We start from the raw sequence: 26,178 nt of genomic DNA on the forward strand, positions 1-26,178 counted from the left end.
GGTGCTATGGCAATATATATATATATATATATATATATATATATATATAATGGTGATTGGTATTCAGTACTGGTCGAACAAAGATGCAATGTACACATGCTGCTTTGATTCTTTAGATCCGTTTGCTTGAATTGGATAACCAGTCTTAAACGGTAAATATACCTTATTCTTAGATATCTTCACTGTCATCGGCCCGAGCAGTGGACTGAAGGAACTTTGTGTTTTTACTTTCCAGTAGTGCTCTATCAACAAAACTATCGATTTTTCCTAATGATTGCACAGACGAAGCAAACTCATCCTAGTATCCTTTCAAAATTCCCGATTCAACAATATAAGCCCAAAGGTAGTTGAAACAGCTTCACTGTTGTGCAAGCTTAAAAGAACGGGTGCACGAAAGTCGGTATACCTTTTCGTTGAGTCCAGACAATCAACGTGGGGGACGGTATGGAGTTATGAAGACTTCACTGCAGTTGAACGGAATGTGCCAGTGTCCCACTGTTTTTAGTGAATAACTGCAAATCATATATTCTCTTAGACAATCATATTGGTGTGAGAAAGGTTCATGGAATCGACCTCCCGGGAAGCCTGTGTTGATGGTCAGGTGCGCCGGGATTGTTTGGCCTAGAGAGCTTGCCGGAAAAGACAACGTTTCTGTCTAAACGTCAATTCATCGTTGGCAAACTGATAGTCACGATTGACTGATGTCCCTCCGCGACATTCCGTCTGATCCCAGAAGTGTGGCACTCCACATCTTCTGGTACGCGTACACTGATTTTACTGATTTATCTTAAGAGGTCAGAAAAACATTTAGGAAAATCCTCCCAAAATGTACAGCTCCGTAACAGAGGAATCAGTAACTCACATTATGCAAACCCAATCAGGCAGTCGTAACGCAGAACAAATAAACAGATCCTGTGGAAGCATAAGTAATGTGGCTTTCTGCTAAATTAACTATAGCGATCGGAGCCAGGCATTTTGCTGCATTCGTTCGATAGTGTCTAGATTTCTTTGAGGTGAACTAATTTATCGTACACATTGCACGTTCTCCCTATTGTTTTCAGCTACTTTGCAATAGATTCCTCTTGATCTTTGCTGCGTGACCTTACGGCGCTTCGCAGATGTTTATATTCAAAGGCGTACATTTCTTCTGGTCTGATCTAGGTGATGCATTGACTTTGTCCTATGGGGGTATCTGGGACGATCAAGGCCGTCTCCTCGCCAGTCTTGCGCAACAAGGTCTAATGCGAACCCAGCCAATGACTCCTGTTTCTTCTTCGAATAGATTAGTCGAAGAAGGTATGGAAAACGGCAAGTGAACAATGCGATCCGGATCAAATATCTGCCACCGGGATCCATCCACCTTCGGTCACATGAAACGTAACTAATATATAATCCTGTTATATCCACCTTTCTCCACATCCTGATATGTTTTCGCATTCCTTCGAAACTCATCTTCATGTCATCGCGTTTTTCGTTGGATGCACCAGTTCGGTTTTGAAGCATCCTTAGGATGATTTCTGTGATACAATTTATGGCACACTGATATTTTTCTCAATTACGGGCCCTAGGTCATCCGGAATCAGGCTTTTCGGTTACTAGTCTATAAAATGCGAGAAGAGAGCCATCAAATTAACAGCGGTTTACCACCACCACCCATCAATAGCAGGTAGGGGTGTAAAGACATTGGGACAGACAAATGTGTGGCGTGCATTGATCTGTATCACCGAAAGCTGTTTATAAGGCCGTAGAAATCTTACATTTAGGGAAACCGTTACCTCAACATTAACCGCTCCATATAATTCTCCTCGTACTAATGTTATCTAGGATGTCTCTACTCTTGGGTCGACGAGTTCCTTTTTCTGGACTGGGGTGTCCAGGGTTGTTAACATTCGGTTAGAATCAGGGATAACGTGTATGTTCCAACGTCCAGCTCCGTAGCACTCAAATGAAAAAGCTGCATGCTCTGACTGTTGAGAACTGTCGATACTTGAAACGTTTCTCAAAATTTAACATTGATACCGTACTATAAACTTTCCTGAAAAACCCAGCCCTATTAGAGGGTTCATCAAGCCCGTTCTTCTGTGTTATTAGTATTGTGGACGTCATTAAGTTCTGTAGGCGATTTTATTCAACAATGCCAAGCAAGCCTTATAGTTGAACATACTTTTCAGCTGGTTTCTGAAAACTTCGACGACCCACGACCAGTTCCCCTGTCTTTAGGTCCACCATGTAGGTGTATTCGTGAAGTTTCTGTCAGCCTTGTATTCGTTCAGAACCCAGGTTGTACGGGATTTGCGAAATATTCTCATTTGCACGCTAATTTAGTTTCAACCGGGGAAGAAAGACACAATAAACGAGAGATTTCGTTGGATTAAGTTTAGTCTCCCATCAGAGTACAATTGGTGTGCCGATGAGTGTATTTCGCGGGTTCATTGATAGTTAATCCTTGTGGGAGTACCAACAGTGTGCGCCTCATGAATCCGGAGTGAGTCCAACTGGCACCATTCGGGGCTGGAGTTTGAGCATGTCAGTTAGCGTCAGGTCGCTGACGGGGCATATTACTGCTCGTTCTTCCTTAACAAGTTTCCCTTCACATAATCCCCGGATGACCGAATTCATATGGTTTTGAAGAGGTTATCATTCTATTCAGATGACTTCTGGAAAGAATGGTCGCCATAGTAAAGTCCGACGCGTTTTTCTTCGCTAGGTGGTTGATTGTCATGAACCAAACCATATGATTTTAGCACCAGGTTAAAGGTACCTAACTTTGAAAGCAAGCTTTCATACCTAGCCGCTGTGATATTTCACTTTATTTTGGGTTTGAAGCTTTAGATATTCATTAATCTCTCAAGAAACGACACAAGTGGTTTGAGAGCGAATTTACTGACCGGAAGGTTCGTGGTTCGAACTCGACCTCCGCCTCTCGACTTCCTCTGTCTAGGCTTGGGCAACCTGGCAATATCCCAGCCCTCGTACTTCATTCGGGTGGCATGGCAGCTAGGCACCGGAAGGGTGTTACAGCTGAACGATTTTTTAATCTGTCATATCTGCTCAATGATGGTCACCAACCCATGTGATTTAGGTATTTGCGAGTGAATTTGTTCTGTTCAATCGGAAAACACGAGTCAAGATCACTTATCATCGCATAGTCTACTAAAACACCGAGAATAACAACTTCAGTAAGGTTCCAAATTTTGCTTGATTTAGTCCACTCTTAGAGAGCTTCCTCCTGCAATTGTCTGTTTGCAGCAGTTCCACGGTTGGGTGCATTGTTTCCGTGCAAATATCTCCATGCACTCACTTGACAGCTTTACTTGGCCCCACACAAGTTACCTTTAATTCCGTTGCTGAAGGATAAGATTGCATGTCTCGCGTGAGCTGAACAACCAGGACATTAATCTTGGGCGACGAATGTTTCGAAAATTCGCTACGCTTTTCTTGTGGTAACACTGTTCAAAGGTTACGCAAAACTCTTTGACAGCCCACAGCCTTTTTTGGCCCTACTTCGGGTTTATCAGGCAAGCGCAGCCCTCCAAACGAATCTCGCGAAGTACACTCATTTACACAACAGTCTGATTTTCGCGGAACACCTAAATGAATCCCAGCTGAATCTCTTCTTTATGACATTCTTTAACTGAATGTGCTACACAAAGGCCGCTTCATGTTTCAGTTGGTTTGGTATGTGGGATATCGCAGTATGCTTCTTAAGGAACACTGCTCGCTATGTGGTCACTCGACTATAATTCACTTTGGGCAACGACACGTTATTCCTCCGTCCATTCGGGTAATAATGCAGGCTGATCACACAACAGTATCAGTTGTGTTCTACTAAGGTCGTATATCTGTGAAAGACCCCACTTGACGCTGAATTAGCCGAGTGAGGGTAGCGCACGATTATTATTTTAAAACGAGTGGGTTGGAGATTCATCAATGTCGGATCTCAATGCCCCTCATCGATTGAGAAATTGACGGAGGCAGCGAATCAGATAGGCGAGGAATTAAATGGTAACCTGGGTATCGTAGATCACTCACCTGATAGAACGGGAGAGGCAGGAAACGTGAGGAAATGGTGAGTTGTGTTGACCCATAGTAGACGTGCTACATAAGTTTAGTGAGGGCTTATTCCATCTTACATTCCATAACTGGTTTATATTATGTGTTGGGGAAATGCAGGTTTCGCATGGAATTTTCAGTTTACAAGGCATTCTCACATTGAAGACAAACCTAAGGAGACGCCTTCCGGAACAGACTTCTGTCAGGATCATTCTGAGTAAAAAGGGAAATATTGAAGACTTTTTATAAATTCCAGAACGGTAGACTCGCTAGCGGAATCAAACGCTACGTGCGTGCTTACTAACCAGAAGGTCCGGTGTTTCAATCCAATCCGTGGTTGCTGATTGATCCTCTCTAGGCTCGGCAGCCTGTTAGTATATCAGCCCTGGTTCTTGCTTCGGCAGATTTGGCAATCATGCACCGAACGTGTTTTACAGCGGAACGACTTATTTTTATATTTTATCATTAATCACCCGTCGGTTTGGACTGATATATTTTGTGCGCGCTGAATATTGTATGGACAGAAAATTTATTGTCATCCTATTTTCATCACATACCGTCCGTGTTGAGACTCCTGTTCTTCTTTCCCCAGTCACCGGTTAATTCTGTATTTATACGGAAGTGAGTGTATTCCGCGAATTTTTTGCAATTCAGGTTTAAGTAGAACATACGGTTGGCGGAAGTTTGAGGACGGCTCCTACATGATAAGCTCCAGGAAGGGTAAAAGTTCTTATGGGCTTTTGAAGTTTTTTCTGCAAACTTGTGAATGGTTTTATTAAAAAAATTACTACGATATCTCGGATTTCGTACCAACGGAGATGTCAGGATACTTTTGTGCAGCACATTCGGTGGATCAATTTTCTAAACGTGAGATCCAGCTGCGGTTTATTTGAGTCTTCTGGGAAAACCAGATTTGTTTGCAAATGGAGATATTTAACGAAATTGGTACAGTTTGTTGAAAGAAGACATCTATACACCGCGGATCTGTTTGGATCCTTTGAATGTACTAGAATTCACGTAAGTCGGTTAGCATTGGAAAACTTGCAGCCAAACAGCTCAACCCAACGATGAACCAAAGCCCACAAGCTAGACATTATCTGAATAACTGAAACTGATCTAAATATCTCTCCAGTAGTGCAAATAATCGAATTCTAGTAATATACACTCATTTGCAAACTAATTTGTTTTTTTTTTCGAGAGACTTACCTGGAACCCAGCTGAATCTGTCGTTTGTGATGTGCTCAGGCAACTGAATGTGCTGCACCAGGCCGCCTCATGTTACATTACAAAGGTATACATGTATCGTGATATTTCAAATGTCGTAGCGACTGATACATGAGGTGGCCTGGTGCAGCACATTCAGTTGCCTGAGCACATCACAAACGACAGATTCAGCTGGGTTCCAGGTAAGTCTCTCGAAAAAAAAAACAAATTAGTTTGCAAATGAGTGTATATTACTAGAATTCGATTATTTGCACTACTGGAGAGATATTTAGATCAGTTTCAGTTATTCAGATAATGTCTAGCTTGTGGGCTTTGGTTCATCGTTGGGTTGAGCTGTTTGGCTGCAAGTTTTCCAATGCTAACCGACTTACGTTAATGATAACGCAAGCTCGCGGTTGACTAGATATGTGAAAGAATCCTCGGGAAGCATGAAAATGTGCATGAGAACAGTGGGATGCGAACATGTTAAACAAATCAGCTATAGGTCGTAGACTGCAATATGCGACTGAAAAGAAACGAATCATGCTCGAACACATATTCCCCTGACTATTAACACCAAACAAACTTAGGAAGAACGAAGCACAAGCAACTCGTAGTAGCGGAGAAACACGTACCTATCAAATGATTCAATTCTAACTTCAAGGGCTCCGCCGGTCTAGAATATTTAGCCTTCAGATCCGTCGGCCTCAGTCAGGACACTCAGCAATCGATACGCCAAACTATCGTCCCACTCATCTATTGTAGAATGGCAATAGTCAGCCTCAAAGTAGACTAAACCGTTGCTATTTTGCCAGTTGAAAAGGAAAAAAGACAGTCAACTTCGGCAAAGCGGGATGTATCGTCAACTCCCATGGTGCACTCAGCAACACGGTACGCACTCCTCAGAAGGACAAAACGCGCCCGCAAAAAGACCCCCTGCCATTTCACGAAGGAGCAGCAATGAAAAATGAGGGTACGTGGAACGGTTTCACCCTCAGGAACATCCACATACGATATCTCAAAAGAAGTATGGAAGCAGGTTGAACATCTCTCTAGTGGATCTCAGCATTCAGTGGACTGCTTAGGGGGAGACTAGGAGGCAAAACAATGGTATTGTTTCAGAGAGGCTTGGTAAACAATTGGTTGATTCGTTGTTGGTCAACCTTTCGCTTTTGACGCAAAGTAAATAAGTTGACCGAGTTTTAAGCTGTTAGAGTACCATTCGCTGGGATTTCTTTCGGTTAGCTGACTTAATCGGCGCTGGGTATCAGTCTGAATTTCTGATTTTTTCGGTTAGCGTGGATGACTAACATTTACGATAGGTTGCTTGAAAGTAACTGTTTTCATGTGATTCAGGATTTTCGGGCCTTGTCTTTCCGGTCTGGGACCCCTTAATGGAATATTCCTCTTGGGTTTCATTCACAGGTTTTTGTTGGTTTGTGTGCGTTACTGAGTATCAGGACAATTGGATTGAGTTTTTGAGGGAATAAATGGATCTTAACACGCTTGGGTTTTATATTATTAGACGCTAGACACCTCACTGGTAACCGCCTCGTTTCGTCTCGGTTGATCTAAAACCACTGTTCATCCGTTTGCTAGTTCTACGCCTTCTATTCTATTCACTCTGGGATAGTCGGCGATTTCGACCACCTCGGTCAACACTCGCTGTAGTGTGAATCTTAGTCCGCGTCTCAGATTGTCCACATTTTCCAAATCTACTGTGTCCATACTTGGTCATCGCCGAATACTTTACTATCGCCCGTTATTTACCTACGTTTCTGGGTGGTCTGCGTATGCATCGCTCATCGATTCTGGTGTGCAACTCCCTGCTTGTGACCTATGTTGATATTTTGTTTTGAATACACAGTCTCTGGTCCTATCCACCGGAAGGCGATCCTTCAACTTCATGAATACTTGGCATAAAGCCTTTTGGAATGTTGCTGTATCGTTAGCTGTATTCAGTACCCTTCTAACTACTTCAAATGTCTCTGTATGGATGGAGGACTACTAACCTTTTTGTGCCCTGGTGTTGGGACCAACACTCGTCTTAGTTACCGCTTACTTAAACCCACTGGGTATCCGGTGTCTCGAGGTCGCTTTTCTACTTCAAGCTTTGCTGCTTTTCGGTCGACCTCCTCCGACTACTCAATCAGTCGCAAACATCCCCCGGTTGATTGAAAATAATGGTATCTTTCCACCTAACTTCGTTGTTCGCATCGGTTTATCTAAATGCGGGAAGAAAGACGGTTGCTGTACTTCTGGACAACCCAGAAACGATAGGCGAAGCGCTTGGGAAAAAAGATACCTGCGGACTACCAAATCTATGTTTGACAACATTTCTTGAGTTTGATGTGGAGTAGTGTAAGAAAAACTCAGAGGTGAGCCTATGGAATCACCTATATTCTGATGACTTGCAGAAGTTACAAGGCAAAGAATGAACGAACCTTTCTACCGGGCACCAAACCAGAAATACTATTGTGGATAGCACGTTTGCGATCATAGAGAAGAATGACCTGTTATCAGCAAAGCAAATGCCGGACAACGTGTTATATGAAACCCCTTTCGCAATAGAAACTGAGAACAACTTAGGATAAATCGTAACCAAGTTGCGTCGATGGTTTTCTGAAAACAGATATCACACCACTGCATAACTTCCCGATAAATTACTGTCTTATTCGATTGTCTTCTGAGAGGTGCTTTAATTACCTCGACGAAAAGGTGTTCGAGTGGTCGAAACGGCAGCAGCAGCAGCAGTTACTGGGACAATATCGGTTGCGCAAGATGAACAGGGTTATCTGGCACAGATCGTTGTGGCGGAAATGAGGCTCCTCAGTTCAATACAACCGCAGGTTTTTCGCGGCCCACAACAGACCAATCCGTGTGTGAACTCGTGGTGCAGTATCGATACGGGTTAAGGTGACCTGTTGTGTCCTGACGTCGGACACAATGAGTGAAAGCCGTGAGAAGCGTGCACCCGGCGAGCTGACAGAACTGGAGAATTTTTTTGTAGCGAACACAAGAACAACTTCATTTCCAAAGTATTTACTTACTTTCTAGGAAATAACGGGTGCCAACATAGCTTTAGCTAACTTTGGATAGCCGCAGGGAACCGGTTCAGGTCTTTAATGGGTCGAAATAAGCTGTACTCAGTACCGTTCGAATTACGAGCGAAGAAGTCTTAGGAGTGATATCAGAAGAATGCAAATGTAACGAAGCTTGAAGATCGGATGCAAACAGGTTGCAATTCAAAAGTGTCAGGTCAAAATGTGCCAGGAATTTGGACATAGAAATTATTGCATTCCATTGTAGTACCTCAATACACAATCCGCTGCGTAACATTTTTTAACATCGGCTCAGTTAGCAGATGACTATCGTGCAACTATGCGATCGCCTAGAACGCCTTCTGCAAAGTTCTCTGAAGTATTCGTAGGGCGAGTACTGTGTTTATCATGAGGAAGCAAAGCAACGAGGGGGGTTTGCGTCACCCCTTCAGATGGGCAGTTGTCACTAGGACGGGCAGCTATGCCCTCATTTTCGGGCAGTTGGTCGCGTCTTTGACAAAGTGGACGAGGAAATCTAACCGCGAAAATTTCCTGTTAGGCAAGCATTTCTCACACTGATGCACGTAACTGGTTTCGACTTGGCAAAAGTTGTGGCCGGATGAATTGTTAATAGATATATTATGCGAGTAGACCCAAGAGTGATCTGAAGGTTCATAGGCGTCGATCACCATCGCCAGGCGCAATACTCTAATTGTTCTCAGGAAAGCAGTCTTTGCAGCAGACCACTTATGGTTTTGCTGGCCAATTTGTATTGGAACATCGCTGATGTTGATTTCCCCGAGTCGCACCTTCCTTTTTACAAAATAAGACCAACGACCATTTTTAGATCTTCAAAACACTGCCTCTGCAGTGCATAGCAGACTGAATAGTCGATGAATAGAAACTGGACAATTGTTCGGGCCCAGTAAGTTTCGCAGCCAAACAAGTGTCCGTGCATTATACTGATTAGGTGGGTCGATCAGCTCGGTAGCACTCCTTCGTACTATAGCTAGTAACTAATAGAAGTCCTTGTTCGAACTATACTATTCGGGTTTACCTAAATGGCTTATGGTGTGCCCTGCAACACATGGGAGCAGTCGTTGTGGGCTAATAAAAAAATCATAATGGAATCGTCGAACGTTGGTTTGCAATCGAACCGTATATGTTAAAATCAGGTAGCCGTTCCGTCACAAATCAGCTGAGGTATTTCACTGCTGAAAATAACGATTCGTCGTCACGTCATGCACCAGATGTCGCTACGGACTATCGGATGCATTTTTGGTAGTACAAGGTAATGCAGAATTCAGCAAATATCTCATGAGAAGTTGCGAGCATGAGACTGAGTAGAAAAGCACCAATGATCCGCCACTCAAATCGTCCGGCGAAATTAGTTACGTCCAATTGAGTATGACTTTTCGGATGTCCCGAGACTGGCAAATCAAATGGAGTTTCCGCATCTCAGGGATTTGGAAAATATCAAGTGGCGGTGTATCATCTCATCATTTATTCCAGCTTCTTAACACTTACTCTATGTTACAACCTTGAAATGTTCAAAGGACATTCGCTGTACGTAGATTCTGTCAACTTTATCTTTGATAATGAGTGAGCCCCTAAAATGCAGATCCAAGAGGACTCAAAAGTGTGGAAAAATACTTCTTATTGCCGCCTGATTGTCACCACGAAACTACAAAGTTCTTGGCGTCTTCGCCAGGGACTTATGTTGAATCCTTTGAACCTAGGTTTGGTTTGACCGGTGAGCTTCAATTCCATCCACGGCTGCTATAGATTCTGTTCTTCGTTGTTGGGATATTTTTTCATGCCACCAGTTTATAACCACAGTGAACAACTATCCATATGTGTGTTGTGTCTATGGAACAATACAAGACTTACAACTCGCTACGTCGATCCCCTGGTTCATCCACAATTTTGCGCTCAGAGTGAAATAGGACCACAGACTTATATGCAATGCACTACAAATAAGGTTGCTGAAAATTTTTCGACAGCCCGCGACAGGTTTCGTCTTAATTCGGGCTCATCAGGTGGGCGCAGTTCCCGAGTTTCCGCCAACTTTATAATCTACTTGTAACCAAATTACACGAGCTCAGCGAAACACGTTCGTTTGCAAACATATTTGGTGTTGCGTGAGACCCACCTGGAACCCAGCTGAATTCCTCGTTTGTGATATTTCCAGGCAACTGAATGTGCTTTCACAGAAACATCAAGTGAATCTCAGCACTCAGTGATCCTGGCGCAACTGTACGGGTCCATATTTTTTCCATGTTTCGATATCTTCTCAGTAGTTCAGAGTTATTGGAAACTACGGTAAAGCATACCTTATTGGAGCCCATGCGTTTTAGGTACGTTACAGGCGCCCAGGGTCACGAAACTGGAACCGACATATTGTTCATCAAAGTCGTATTCACGTCACGGTGTTGACGCGTGATTGTGAGACCGACAAAACAGGATGGAGGTAGTAGGTGCAGATGTGAAATCGACTGGAGGAGTTATTAAGCGGAAGGATATCGGGTATACATTCACTAGCTCTGTATTCATACTAACAAATCCTTTTCTTCATCACGAACTGTTATGATTATCCCAGATTACTTGCCATTTACATCCAAGTACTCTCGATCTACACTTTCCGTTAACTTCACAATTGCGCCGATGGTAACTTTCATTAGCGTAGAGTGTTTGTGCATTTACACTCATTATCGAAAAAAAAACCTAGTAAATCACACCACGTCCGGAATGGGGTGATCCGTGTGATGTCATTCAGCAGCGGAAAGCAGAAAAACGAATGATTCTATCAATTTACTGCATGCTGCAGTGTGCTTAGAGGAAATTGCTTGATTGATTGGAATAGTACCATTACCGTGTTTAAGAACTTGAAAGCCTGTATATTAGAAGGAAAATCAAATGTTTTGGTCAACTTGAGAGATTTTCATCGCTTCGTTGAAGAGCTGAGAATGGCAGGAAGATGGCACCTGATCGCTGCAGCGACCAGAATGACGTGCATATCGTAAACATAATCTTTCAAAGTTGTGAGCGCCGATCAAATGAATAAGCTCGAATATAAGGATAACGAATAGACGGAAGCTGGTCAGCCATCTGCACGACTCATTGAATAGTGCTCCTCCAAATATTCGTCTGTACCAACTTGAAGTGCACGGAATCGTTTTAGAGACACTAATTTTCTGCACCCTTCTGCCGCCCTCTGAATCAATTTGATATAGAGATAACCAAACAAATGTGCTAGCTAGTGAAGCACTCCGATAAAGCTTAACTATTAGGTAGCTCCCTAAGCAGTTCATGTGCCACATCGTGATTTGCATAGTGTCACGTGTAATCTTGATCATCCCGAACATCACAAGGTAGAAACAGGCTCGAAAGTCTACGGTACCATTTACGCCCAGGTCATCAAAAGTGTACAGAAAGCCCAAGTTGTTCACTCTCCTGGCGTCAACACTCGACAGACCTGTCACTGACCGCAACAGTGCAGCCTTAAAGACCGCAAGCTGAATGAAAGCTCGTTGAATGCTGCCTAGAGGTTTGGGTTGTGACAGCCCCTTCTCGTTGTTGTGATAGAACTTGCGACCACAAGAGTACCGTAACAGAACAATTTAGAGCAGGCCCAGCAGACGGTCACAAGCGTGGACGAGTAAATGCACTGATGCACGTTAGCATACCGGCCCCGGGCGGGATGACCTTTGTGGCAAGGTGAGTGGCGGGCACGGAGGCCGGAGTGGAGATCAATAGGCGCATGGATAGAGCAAGTAAACGAATGTGGGTATAATCGCGCTTCCAGCTTAGATTCAATAGCCCGGTTTAATGGTACACAACATGAAAGCTCACTAAAAAGCCCGAAATCTCACGGGATCCGAAACAGATGCACCAGTATGGTGGCAAAGTAAATAATTGACAGCATTAGTTAAGTTATGCATACTGGGCGCGGACTGCTCCAAAATTATCGAGTTAATTCTGGAAGTGTAACCATTTGATCTCGACAGGGTATTGCAGGGTTCTGAACCTTTAGAACAGAAGCGATCACTGAAAACAACAACCTGAAGGTCATACACCAGCAGGTCAGCAAATATAGAGCCCCATGAGTTCCAACCTTTTTACAGATAACAAAAAATTAACACTTGTTGACGGAACATACGAGAGATCCAGGTGCAATTCGTTCAAATCTTCTTGGAAACAGAAACCTAATTCGGATGGGTGTAACTCGCCAGAAAACTAAACTCCCGTAAATCGATGACTTCTTGTTGTCCTATTCAGAAGTGCGTTGGCAAGTGCTTCATCCAATTACTCAGATGTATGGGCAGTTTTTCTGCATGAGCAATCCAGAAATACTAGTGAAAGGAAGAAGGCGTTCGATGCGGCGTTACAGACCATTGGACAGGGATGCAAAACTCTCATTTGCATCTTATTTACAAAAACTGGGCATCCATCTTCTCCTGAACACGTCTCTTCGAACTTTCCTGGACATTCATTGGCTCCAATCATTCATTGCTCAAATCCAACCAAATGTTACTAAGCGGCTCCTAGGTCATCAAAAGTGTACAGAAAGCCCAAGTTGTTCACTCTCCTGGCGTCAACACTCGACAGACCTGTCACTGACCGCAACAGTGCAGCCTTAAAGACCGCAAGCTGAATGAAAGCTCGTTGAATGCTGCCTAGAGGTTTGGGTTGTGACAGCCCCTTCTCGTTGTTGTGATAGAACTTGCGACCACAAGAGTACCGTAACAGAACAATTTAGAGCAGGCCCAGCAGACGGTCACAAGCGTGGACGAGTAAATGCACTGATGCACGTTAGCATACCGGCCCCGGGCGGGATGACCTTTGTGGCAAGGTGAGTGGCGGGCACGGAGGCCGGAGTGGAGATCAATAGGCGCATGGATAGAGCAAGTAAACGAATGTGGGTATAATCGCGCTTCCAGCTTAGATTCAATAGCCCGGTTTAATGGTACACAACATGAAAGCTCACTAAAAAGCCCGAAATCTCACGGGATCCGAAACAGATGCACCAGTATGGTGGCAAAGTAAATAATTGACAGCATTAGTTAAGTTATGCATACTGGGCGCGGACTGCTCCAAAATTATCGAGTTAATTCTGGAAGTGTAACCATTTGATCTCGACAGGGTATTGCAGGGTTCTGAACCTTTAGAACAGAAGCGATCACTGAAAACAACAACCTGAAGGTCATACACCAGCAGGTCAGCAAATATAGAGCCCCATGAGTTCCAACCTTTTTACAGATAACAAAAAATTAACACTTGTTGACGGAACATACGAGAGATCCAGGTGCAATTCGTTCAAATCTTCTTGGAAACAGAAACCTAATTCGGATGGGTGTAACTCGCCAGAAAACTAAACTCCCGTAAATCGATGACTTCTTGTTGTCCTATTCAGAAGTGCGTTGGCAAGTGCTTCATCCAATTACTCAGATGTATGGGCAGTTTTTCTGCATGAGCAATCCAGAAATACTAGTGAAAGGAAGAAGGCGTTCGATGCGGAGTTACAGACCATTGGACAGGGATGCAAAACTCTCATTTGCATCTTATTTACAAAAACTGGGCATCCATCTTCTCCTGAACACGTCTCTTCGAACTTTCCTGGACATTCATTGGCTCCAATCATTCATTGCTCAAATCCAACCAAATGTTACTAAGCGGCTCCTAAAATTCCGCAACAGATCTCCCCTTTTCGAGAGACGCGAAGCGAAATTCCAAGAACAACACATACTGCTCGCATGCCTCTCCATCAGTAGTATCACCGTCACACTAGCATCCGTCTTTTGCTTGCTTTGTTTGTGGGTATGATGCAGATGATGAACTTCAAACCCACTTTGCTCGATACAAGTAGTAAGAAGGTTGGGGAAGGGTCTCAACCCAGAAAAAAAGTAGTGATACTGAGTCTGGTTAGTGTGTAATAGGTGAGTTTTGTAAGTTCGGCGGATGTGACGAATGAGTTTAGATGAGATGGATGAGGAGCTCTCCTATGTTGCGTCGGCTATCGTAAAGCGTTTCTTGCACGGTTTTTTATGACAAGACGTTGAGGCAAAATTTTCCCTCTGGAAAACAGTTGATTCGTTAATCATGCCTCAGGATTTTGTAGACATTTGTCTACCTTACGTCTTTAAGTGCACACTGGTATGGGTCGTACATGGAAAGAAATAAGTACCAGAATCGTGCCCGGCGGATTTTTGTAGCAACCACGTGAAGTTGACTGTACGCTAAGGTTTGTCGATACGAAGATTAGCGCACAGGCTACTTACTTGGACAACCTGTTTTGGACCTGTCGTGATTAGACTAGACTAAGAATCCAAATTCTTTGGATAGCCCACTACAAGCTGACTGTATTAGAAGTTTTCAACTCAATGTTGATGTCAAGCTACATTATGCTCAAGACTATACCATACTACCAAGAAGCCTCCGGTAGTCTTGTAATGCAAAATCCGACGAGATTAAATTATTGAGAATGGCGATTTTTACTATGATGGAGATGGTGACTGTGATGTTGAGGTCTACGGTGATTATGATGATGACGATAATTACGATAATGTGTATAATGATGACGATGATCATGGCAATGATGGTAATCGTGATGTTGACTGATTATGATCGCGATTGACCTGATGACGCATTTGCTGAATCCGGATATTAGAGCTGATCTGTTGACGAAGATGATGGTGATTTCAAAGACACCAAGGGTCTTGAGGATGACAGGTATTGTGTTGGTAATGATTACAACAATGGTGATGATCTGAGTAAAGCTAATGCTGATGCATAAGCGGAGTAAATTGGTTAGAATGATGATGACCATGATGTTCATCACGCTGGCCATTAATAAATACTATAATCGGAACCGTATTTGCAATGTAGTCGATGCTGATTTTGACGGTGATTGCGAGGTAAAAGCTGAGAATCAAGTCTACTCACAAGAAGATGAAAACAGTGATGGCAATACGGTTGACAAATATGATGATAATGCTAAGAATGATGGTGAACTTCATGGTTTTAAGGTTGCCTGTGAGGGTAACTATGATATTGACGATGATGCTGAGGAGGAGAAGTAATATAACAAATTCAGTGATGACTACGACGAATTTGAAGGGGGTAATATCGACAAAAACTTCAACGACGTTGGTGATACTGACGATGACGATGACGTTAATGATAATAAGGGAGAAGGTGGTAGCGATCATTCTAATGTGAATTGTGATGATGTGAATGATAACGATGGCGGTGATAATTTTGACGATAAGAACGGCGCTTTTGGTGATATTCGTTTTGGATATCGATTGTCACCATTTTTTAAAGTAATTTGTTAGTTGCTCTGACTGTGTGATGACAACTTTTCTTCGGGAGTTGCTTGCCCCCGATCTCCTTGAAACGATTCAGCAGTCACCTTTCGCTCATCGTCGACTCTTTTAACTTGCAGTGCGTCGTGACGGATTTGAATATAGTTCGCATCCCTGTCAAGTGATAACATCCTAAAATGTTGGTAAAGTAGTCCAAAATTGTATCCGCTCTTACGCACCCTTAGTGAATATTTTGATTTAAAGTTAGAGATTGTGTTGTGGTGACAAGTGCGTCTCTAAATTCCAATCTCTCATTCCTTTCCAAGTTCACTGTAAAGTGCGCATAATTAATTATGCAGTTCATGAGTGCACCACTCATACCAGTTTGATTTTATGCAGGTCAGCAGTCGCAACATCCAGAGGTTTCACTTTAGTAGCACACTCTCTTCTGTTTTTTGCAGTGAGTCGCGATATTGATTACCCCAATGATACTTCCATTACTTGCTCAGACCTTGACCCAGTGGTCCTCAAACAGCAGTTTCCGACAATTTTGTTTGCGTTTTCTCGGTTGCTCAGTATTTGAGCAACGGTAGTTTACTGTGCTTATCAATGAACTTTCGTCGGAGGGCTCCAATGTTCCACTCATTTTGTAGAAAACAAATTATTTACGCCAAAGCAATCGTACACGGCATCCAGCTGTTCGATCAATCACAAAGACGAGAAAGCGAGTTTATCGATTCGTGGTATTTGATGGAGAGATGATACAATAAAAGCATCGATATCGATTCGGTTTAGTGGATCCTGTAAGCAAATTCTAAGTCATTTGAGAAACAGAAAGACGTGTTATAACGGTAAGAAACTCATTGACAACGCTCCACATTACCAAGTGAACTCAAATGCAATGTCCAGAACAGCCAATAAAACCTTTTGAGCTGTCTGAACAAACGACCAATCCTCCTCAAGACGGACGAACAGAAGGCTGGAAGGAGTGAGAAGTTGAGACAGGAGGAAACATATTTGTCCTCTAAGATGATCCATGTGGGTGTGAGTAGCAAACCATCATTTTCAGAATTTTTTAGTGGCTTGGAAGTTCGAATCTTCCAGTGTGCTTCCAATCAGCAAACTATGGTACTTCAGGCTGTTCATATTTTCAATGGTTATGGTTAATTGTGTTCGTTATCTTTAATTTCCTTTCCATTTCAATTCTTGAGTAAAGGCCATACAGTGAGCCGGGACAGACTAGTAGAAATCAAATACATAGTGTTCGGGTTGTGGCGAGTGGGCAAACACACTGTTTGCTGACTCTCTTGGGTTTGTCTGAGTCTAGATCTTTCCATCCCGAATTCTTCTGTCTAGGCCGAGGCAAACTGCCCACCTCCCAGCCATCGTGCTTCCTCCGTGTGTATGGTAGCTATGCGTCAAAAATGCGGTACAGCTGAACGAGTACTGTTATTATTATTCGCATAAGGACTTTAGTGAACACTTGTCTTTTGGGTACTCTGTTCAGGGAATAGAGATGTGCACGTAGACGCCACCAGAAGTTTCATCTCTTCTAAGCGGTTCTTTAGACACCCGTAGAGATAAACCGTCAACCCGGACACGAAGCAGCCAGCACCAACACTGCTGACTCGAAAACTTCCGCCGAAATAAACTTTCGAGCAAAGTTGCCGAAAGCATACACGCAACCTGTCTGCTTTTTGGATCTACACACCAGTAGCAGTGGCCAGCCTAAGCAGCATCCAGTAATGACTCAGTATGGCGGAATTCGGCTGAAAAGTTCCGATCAATGAGACGTACAGCGCCAGCCGTTGTTTCAACCTGAACTTCTCTGCTAACCAAGTCACATGCCTCCCAATCTGAGCAATGGTCTCAACTTTGTGATTGATCAAAAGGGGTGCAGTTTATTATTTTCATACTCTAACTGGGTCTCAGATTCAATTATCATGGACGGTTTGGGTGAAACAACAAAGCAAACCCTAGTCTCATAAAATGTGAAATTATCAAAGGAAAGGCTTACCGTAGATCCAAGAGTGTTTACTGACTTTCCAACCAAGGAAGCTGGCGGACAAATTTTAGCAGACAAGCAGCACCACTGTGACTAATAATGTACAAAGACGAAGGAAGTTTACAACTGAAGAAGGATGGGAAAACTAAAACAATAGTGAGGTGTTCATTGCAAATCAACGACAGTGGGAATATATCAGTGCAAAAAACGACAACTTGAAGGTAATAGAAGGTTGTGGATATTCCGCTGAAGAGTTTCCGGTGGGATCTGATTAGTCCGTACGGTTTTAAATGTCAAGACAGGGAATTGTGAACCAAAGTATTGAATAAATATAGGGTAAGCAGCACTGGATGCTCGCTATCAAGCAAGGCTGCTCAGGCACCACTGGGGGGAGGGAATATCAATGTGTTTGTACCGGGCTGTGGGCCATACTGTAGATGTAAGTAGAACACCGGATACATAAGTGTAGCAATGAGTCGCACCATGATATTTTCAGTGGGCGCATACGCTACCTGCGTCGACAAAGAACGGGATCACGGTGCCGAATTTTGGGCCCCTTGGTCAAACCTGATGTGTTGTGCACTGATATGAGCTGGCTGGTGTGCGATTTGAACAGTCAACATGAGGTGCGCTATCTTATGTTTTGTGTATGTTGCATTATGCTATACAAGAGCGTGTTAAGTAACATAGCAACACAAACAGATATTCGTGAGTCCCGCACTGCTGATGGTCCTCACCATGACTGAAACGCCTGTGTCACGCTTCGTGCCTTTTCAGTCGAGATTGACCTTGCCTGGAGAATAAAAACTGTACGTAGCAATCGGAAAACGGTGAGTATCCCGTAGATCAAACACATCTTTGCTCTCTCTACACATAATTCCCCCGATATTTTAGAAACTGTCAGTTTCTTCACGCTGTCAAGATACTGAGCTCCCGTGCGCCGTCGAGGCTAAAAGATCAATCAGCTAGGAAAATCATAGTTCAACGATGCAGTTACCTCAATCTGAATGTAGCTACCTTACTCGAAGCATTAAATGTCCACTATTACTACACTGTCCTCGGTGAAGTCGCTTGAATTAGTGTACGATGTCCCTGCAGACAGTCGTTACTTCCCTAGCAGCACAAGCAGTAGAAAAATATAGTTTTCTAGCTGTGTGACGGTTATGGAACTGTCTAACAACCGCCAAGCATTGTTATTTGCACCATCGAAACCGCGAGCTAACCGTTTTTGTTATTATCTTGGGGATAGAAAACCAGCCGTAAACTGCATCTGAGTGTCAAATAGCCAGCTGGTAACTGTGCCTGGTGGTTGCTTAAATAACCGTTATTTAACCCATTTTGAAGTCAAATAAGGGCGGTATAACCACCATCAAATCGTATTTCACTGTCATGAGGTTATGATCTGTCCGCCCGATAGTGGAATTTCACCGTGCACGGAACCATTAAATTGACGTTCCATATCTATATTTTTCAGTTCTCACTGCGTTGAATATTAGCCCGTATGACTCCTTTGTGGAATATCGATGTCACTCCTGCCCTGGTTATTTGATGACTATTTAACCATTCGTTAGCCGATCGGCTACTCTTAAAAAACACATTTTTAGGTTAAATGACTATGAAACTAGGTTTTCAGGCAGCCAGTAAGCGATCATTTAGCTGCCTGTGAACATATCTTTACGGTTAAAAACCGCAATGCAACTCTAACATAAAGATCAATGCTCGTTGCCGCACGGTTAACCGTGAAAATAGTGCGAGGCGTTACAACGAATATCACCATTAGCACAGCCTCTTGATTTTCCATTTCTATCCAAAATTCCGGTTCAGTTTACACTACTATGAGTCTTTTCAGTAGTGAAATTTCGTCGAAGATAAGTGTTGATTCCCCGTTTTCATTGATTAAGGACCTGACCTACATAAAAGTCTGCGCACACAAGTGAAGTACCTCGTTATGACTTCCTGACTTACATAGGCGGTTGTTGAAACTGCTCTGTCTCGGCTAAAGGGTACGCAGTAAACGGTGCCACCCTGTTCTGGGAAAACTTGAACAAATGCCCTTTCTGCAAGTACACGAGCTCGTGCACCATTTCAAGCACTTAGAGCTAATTTTAGGGTGGTTGTACACCGTGCAAACATCAAAAGCGGAAAAAAAATTCATGGAATGCCACTGCCGCCGAAAAGGATTTGCAAGTCGTTGTAGCGGACTAGGAACTTATCGGTGTGTTCAAATAAATAAATAAACAAAGTAACCAATACAAAATCACAAAATGACAATAGGAAAAAATGCGTAGTCAAATAGGACTCACGAATGTGTAGATCCAATAGTCCACTACACCGATCCAAATGCTGTAACTGACTGTGAAAGGAAATATTCACTTGTCGGAATTCCCAACAGATGTTTCCGCGTACGTGATATATTCCATTGTTGTGACGCTCGACAGTGGACGCAAACAGAGAGATCGTGTCCCACTGGTTCAACAGTCAGCAAACAGTTCAACGGAGCGTAAATACACTTGTAGGTTCCGGACGTTTATGGATCTCACAGGACGATTGCGACTATTGGATTATACGCAGTTCGCAGCCAGCAGTCAATTGGAGCAGCCGGACGTGGGGCAGCAGAATATATATTGAGGACTGACAGCAACTGGTTCTACAGACAAACGGATTAGTAAGCATCATGAATTAAGCATACGTACAATCAACAATGACACACACACACACACTCGTTCAGTAAGAAGTCAGCAGTCGCCCCGGAAAAGTGTGTATTCGTAACATTGAAACAAACGTCGTGATACAATATGTACAACAGTTACAAAGTTTGGTTTAAGTTCAGGAAGAATGGTTAATGTGACAACGGATTACAGACACTACACGTCAAAACAAACGTCATGATACAGTATGTACGACAGCTACAAAATGTGGTTGAAGTGCAGGAAGAATGGGAAATATGACAACGGAATACAGACATTACATCGTCTTAAGGACCGAAAAAGACGCAGACGGCTCGATCACTCACTGTGTGATGCTTGATTCAACGTGGACAGGCTTGGCAACTCGTTCAGAATAACTTAATTTAATGTACACTCATTTGCAAACTAATTTGATTCTTTCGAGAGACAACTGGAACCCAGCTGAATCACTCGTTTATGATATTCTCAGGAAACTGAATGTGCTGCACCAGGCCACCTCATGTTTCAGTCGCTACGATACTTGAAATATCGTGATACATACATACATCACAAAGATATACATTTATTGCGATATTTCAAATATCGTAGCGACTGAAACATGAGGCGGCCTGGTGCAGCATATTCAGTTTCCTGAGAAAACCATAAACGAGTGATTCAGCTGGGTTCCAGGTGAGTCTCTCTGAAGAACCAAATTAGTTTGCAAATGAGTGTATATTCGCTAATTTCGTGCAATTTGGTTTCAAGTAGAACATAAGGTTGACGGAATCCCGGAGACTGCACCTACCTGATGAGCCCGAAGGAAGGCGAAACTGGTCGTGGGCTATCGATGGATTTTCAGCAACCTTATGAGTAGTGCATTACAAAGATATAAATTTAATATGATTCACAATTTTCTGCTTCTGGATGCCGAAGCATTCTTGCCTGGTTCGTAAAAAACCACCGAACTACCAAGCCTGTTATCTTGCGGATGCAAGTGTTCCACGTATAATTTCCTGTCGGCTTCTTCTGTGTATGATTAAATGAATGTTTTTATCGACAGTGTTCTCAGATTTCGTGATTCGTGAGGAGTCATTGAAAGACTCCGGAAAAAACAAGTATTTTAAATAACCGGATTCAGAACCAATGGTGCAAAACTGATCTCCTATAGCACACGTGGGATACAACTGAATTGTGATCAGCATTCATCATTTGCGTGCTGAAGAGCAGAGGCTAGTTGGTTTGAACTTTTCCACAACATTGACATGGGCTGTCCGGTCTTCGGGACCTACTCCGCCAACGGATGCTCGTCCCGTTTGTGCTTGAACTTATTTTTGGCCTCCTTCAACCATGACAGCAGGCAGCGAGATCCAGAGATTGGAGACTTCGTGTGCTAACAAGAGGAACGCGACTGTGTGCATAACCTTACAGACCTCAAAATTATATCCTGTACGTCAGTCATATTTGCGTACCAGTAAATCCATGGCCACTTCGGCGTCCGTGAATTGTATTTGGGCCATCCCTTGCCCACTGATTGCTCTGGGGTCATTATGTCCCCCTGTGTATTTGAAAGCTCGATTACACAAACAACCACGACTCCAAGTAGCAGCGTCTACTTGACCAGACCTATCGACTAACAAAGCCAGATTCTTGTGAGGAAGCATGTCTCGCGTAGACGTCGCGTAGAGCTATCATCACATATTTTGGTAGCTTAAAATAAGTGCGCTGCATTAAACTCAACACCCAAGTCACAGCTTTTAAGCTGTAATGTGTCAGATGCACGGACACAAGCGGCAAAGCCTACCGAAAAATAGACCACAGTCGCTGACCTTGACATCAGAGAATGCAACTAGAGCCCTAGAGCCACTGAGAATATGAAAGTGCCACTATTCACCTACACTTGTCAAAAGTGGTCTCCCCGACTGCAGACGCAGTCGTCACCCATGTCAACAGCCAGATCCACAAATCCGATAACAACAGAACGAAAAATCCTTCACACGCAATTGACCACGCTGAGTGCGGGTGTCCCGAAAGACCACGCAGCCGTGAAAGAAGTGACTGCAGTCAAACAAACCACATAAGTTTCGCCCAAGCAAAAAGCTGCTGGCTAGCTTCAGGGTGTAAACCTCAGAGAAAAGGAGCCTCATGGGAATGCCATCAAGAGGAATTCCTCCTGCTGGTGCCACTAAAAGCATGGTCAAACCGCGCCAAAACGTCGAAGATGTCAAGCAGGCACATGACTGTCCTAAATCCTCAAACAACAACGAACTTTGTCGTCCCAAAAGCGGTCAAAATGTCCCCTCATAAGAGAAAAACTACATCATCTAAAGATAAAAGGCCGGCGCAAACCTGCCCATGGATAAAAAAATGTGAAAGTGAAAGGCAGCTCTCGAAGCTATCAAGACAGGAAGCAGGAATGTATTCCGCAGAGGTCTGTTGAGAGTTTTTGACCCAAACCCAGTGTACAGCTATTAAATCTGTTAACCTCTCTGACAACACACCTCTCAGCTCCCTATTTTAGGAAAGACCAAAGACAGTTTTGAAATGCTTGCCCACGAACTGCTCCAGTGTTTTCAACAAACGTTGCGATAACAAAACAGCAGCTCACCCTAAAGGGCCCTTCATAACCGCACTTACAAAAACCTTGAACATAACACAGGTCTCTGACGAGGAGATCTCGATAGATGGCCACCCTAATTTTTGAGCTGCTTTAAATTTAAATGCGGCCGTGTCCAACTTGATCATCCTCTGCCATATCGCTTCGGCACCTTTTTGGGATGCACTGCGGATCCAAATCCCGCTGCGAGGGATCAATTCTCTTCTCGTATGCTTTTGCCTTCCGAGTCATTCGAACGGTGGTCAAATCTTCAAAGAAGACCTTGGGCAACTGCCCTTTAGCTGACACTCAGGACAGCTGTTCCTGTTGGGTGTTGTTAACTTCCTAAAAACCTTCTGAATTGAGATTCTCAGTGTCATGTCTAGTGGACATTTTGCAGCGTCACTGTCAAAAGTCATTATACAGAGCGCTTGATCCCAACATGTTGTCGCACCCACCAGACACTGTGCAGGTCAACTACTATTGATCATGGATTCAGTCGTAACAAAGAAAGACACTTCATTGATCAGGTTTTGTTAACGCCTCACCTCAGGCAAATTCATCACCCTTCCGGTGACTGCTCAAGTCTCAAAACTGAACTGTTCTATTTTATGTGAAGTCGACCCTACCTCAACCGTTTTTCTATAGATGCGTCTGTTTACACTCATTTCTGGGCTTACTTTTGAACTGAACAACATTTTCCCGTTTAATTTGTCCAAAAGCACACTACCCTTTGTGTGCCATCCCGCGTTGCTAACTGCACACGGTTCAATCTAGCCATAAGCCATTTTTAATTCTCCTCACGCCTTACTCTTAATTTCCTATAGAACCAGGGTCTACCTATCTATACCGTCCGCCCACGTCCAATTCAATATATTGTTCACTGCCTAATTGCGACTACTGAACAAACGAAGGTTAAGTTCGTAGAGTTCGGTTTCTCCACAATTATTACTGACCACCCGTCGGTGAATTAGACTACACGTTGCCTGTCAGATAGGACACCTAGATCGTTCGTTTGGGTCAACTGACCAATTCCTTGCTTTGAGATCACGGCCTTAGCACGGGATCTTGCAGCACCCACGCCGTTTTGGGTTACAATTGAATACTACAAATAAAACTGGCGCCCAGTAAAACCAAGGTAAACCAGGCAAAGTCGAAAGATCCGATGAAGCTAGCAAGTTAAGCGCATTTGCTTATCACAAGCAGCACGCGCAGCACGGCTTTTTAGCTCGTTTTTCCCAAGGAATCAGGGACCATCTCCTTGTAACCGTTTATTATCTGTAACACAGGCATGAGTCTACCAAGTTTTTGTACTCTGGGCTTCCGTTAATCAAAAGCTAAAGGAAGGAGTGCTAAACAGCTTAGGGGCCCCGTTCTCCAGAAAAATCACGCCAGCGAAGCTGGCACAGTCGATCCTCAGCAAGCCTGATAAAACGCTCCACGCAGAATGGCTACGCCAGAAGGGAAGTAAGCGAACCCTTGGACTTCTAGTCACCCTATCTTCCCCGTCCGACGTACAGGCGATCTTGGAGCGGGCTGGCAGCATTCAAAAGGCCAACCCAATGATCAGGCGCCTATCTGAGGATCGTCCTCTAGACGCGCGCAAGATTGGTCACAACAGGTCAGGAGTGGAAGCACGAAACAGGCTTCCACCGGGCACTAAACCAGACGACCCCAAACTCATGACCAAGCCGATTGTGGTCATATCCCCCTGTGCTCCCGAAAGCAGGCCGATGAAACCAGCTGGTTCTCCGGACAGCAGTTTTTATTCGACCACCACAGGCCTCTCGCCCACCAAAGGCAGGGACGCCCTGGAGGAGACAAATCCCACATGCAAGCAGCGCCCAAACTACGTGGAGCTATCAACGCTTATCTCCGTATCAGAGGGCACAGCTGCAGCCGCGCACTCGTCAACAAAGTCACAGCCCCTGAACTGGACTGAGTCAGATGTGCGGGGACAAGGAGCGAAGCCAATCTCTAGCTCCACTCCGTCAAAAGCTGCATCCCTGCTTGTGGACCCAACTGTCGCCCAGTACCCCGACACCCAAAGCCACAAACATGACTACAGCCATCCGGAAAATCCCTCGTACATCCAGTTGTCCACGCTGATCGCTGGCGGATCGGGTGTGCACACAAACACGGAAGAAGAGCGACTGCAGCCAAAAAAGCCATATAAAACTCGCCATGTTAGAAAACTGCTGGCTGGCTTCAAAATGCAGTCCTCCGGGAAAACGAGCTTCTTGAGAGCGCCACCAAAATCACTACTTCTTGGTGCCACCACTCAACGCTCAGCGCCTCACAGAGACACTGTTCCGGTCAAACCGCGCCAAAATACCCAAGGATTCAGAAAGGCGAGAGTTTGAGGCAAACCCTTGATCAACATCAAATCTGGTCGACGAAAAGGGGATGCTGACGGGGCTACAAACAGCATCGGTCGAAATTTTCGCCCAAGGGGAAAAACTCCGTCCCCCAAAGTTAAAAAGCGCGAGCAAACCGAGCTCTCACGGAACGAAAAAACCCCGCAGGCGAAAAGCACCCCCAGAAACCACAAAGACTGGAAGCAGAAAACATCGCCCCAGAGGCCCCTTTGGAGACTTGGACTCAGACAAAAACCTGGTGCCCAACTATTAAGTCTGCTAACCACCCTGGTCACTCACCTTTCGGCTCGTCACCCTCGGAGGCAACGGAGGCAGTGTTGAAATGCTTGTACACAAACTGCCTCAGCCTTTTCAACAAACTCAGCGATGTTAAACGGTCAGCTTGCCTTGAACAACCGCCCATAATCGCACTCACAGAGACCTGGCTCACACCAGATGTCTCTGACGCGGAGATCTCGATAGACGGTTACTCTATTTTTCGAGCTGACTCAAAAAGAGGGAAGGCTGGTGGGGTTGCTCTGTACTTACATGCGGCCCTACCAATCCCGATTGTACTCTCTGACACCACCCCTGCACCCTTCTGCGATGCACTGTGGGTCCAAATCCCGCTGCGCGGGTCCGATTCTCTCCTTCTCGGCGTGGTCTACCGTAGCCCTTAGAGTCCCCCTGAAGATGACCAAGTCCTCATACAGACCCTTGAGCAACTCTCCTCCAACTACCATTTCGCTCTTCTTCTGCTGGTAGGTGATTTCATCGCCCCAAAGGCCTCCTGGGTTGAGCTCCAGCGCGTCGAATCAGGCATAAGTTTTGCAGCGGCGCTGTCAGAACTCGTCCAACAGAGCGCTTGGACCCAACATGTCGCTGCACCCACCAGATACCGCGCAGGCCAACTACCATCCCTCTTGGATTTGGTCATCACCAACGAAAGACACTTC

General features: G+C 44.3%; 2 protein-coding genes across 2 annotated transcripts in view; one reads left to right on the forward strand and one right to left on the reverse strand.

Moving 5' to 3' along the window:
* T265_15487 (hypothetical protein) overlaps window positions 1–1,540 on the forward strand; it is a gene marked incomplete at both ends in the record, with an annotated part of 36,598 nt that extends 35,058 nt beyond the window's left edge. The window contains one exon of the mRNA XM_009178345.1: window positions 1,162–1,540. Within this exon, the coding sequence (XP_009176609.1) occupies window positions 1,162–1,316 (155 nt within the window). The remainder of the gene's footprint in view (window positions 1–1,161) is intronic.
* The window catches only part of T265_11639 (hypothetical protein), a gene marked incomplete at both ends in the record, with an annotated part of 30,213 nt that extends 4,567 nt beyond the window's left edge, over window positions 1–25,646 (reverse strand). Inside the window, one exon of the mRNA XM_009178347.1 lies at window positions 25,523–25,646. Coding sequence (XP_009176611.1) covers window positions 25,523–25,646 — 124 coding nt within the window. The remainder of the gene's footprint in view (window positions 1–25,522) is intronic.
* Between the last annotated feature and the right edge of the window lie 532 nt (window positions 25,647–26,178).

Source organism: Opisthorchis viverrini (assembly GCF_000715545.1).
Source record: "Opisthorchis viverrini unplaced genomic scaffold opera_v5_537, whole genome shotgun sequence".
Classification (NCBI taxonomy): domain Eukaryota; kingdom Metazoa; phylum Platyhelminthes; class Trematoda; order Opisthorchiida; family Opisthorchiidae; genus Opisthorchis; species Opisthorchis viverrini.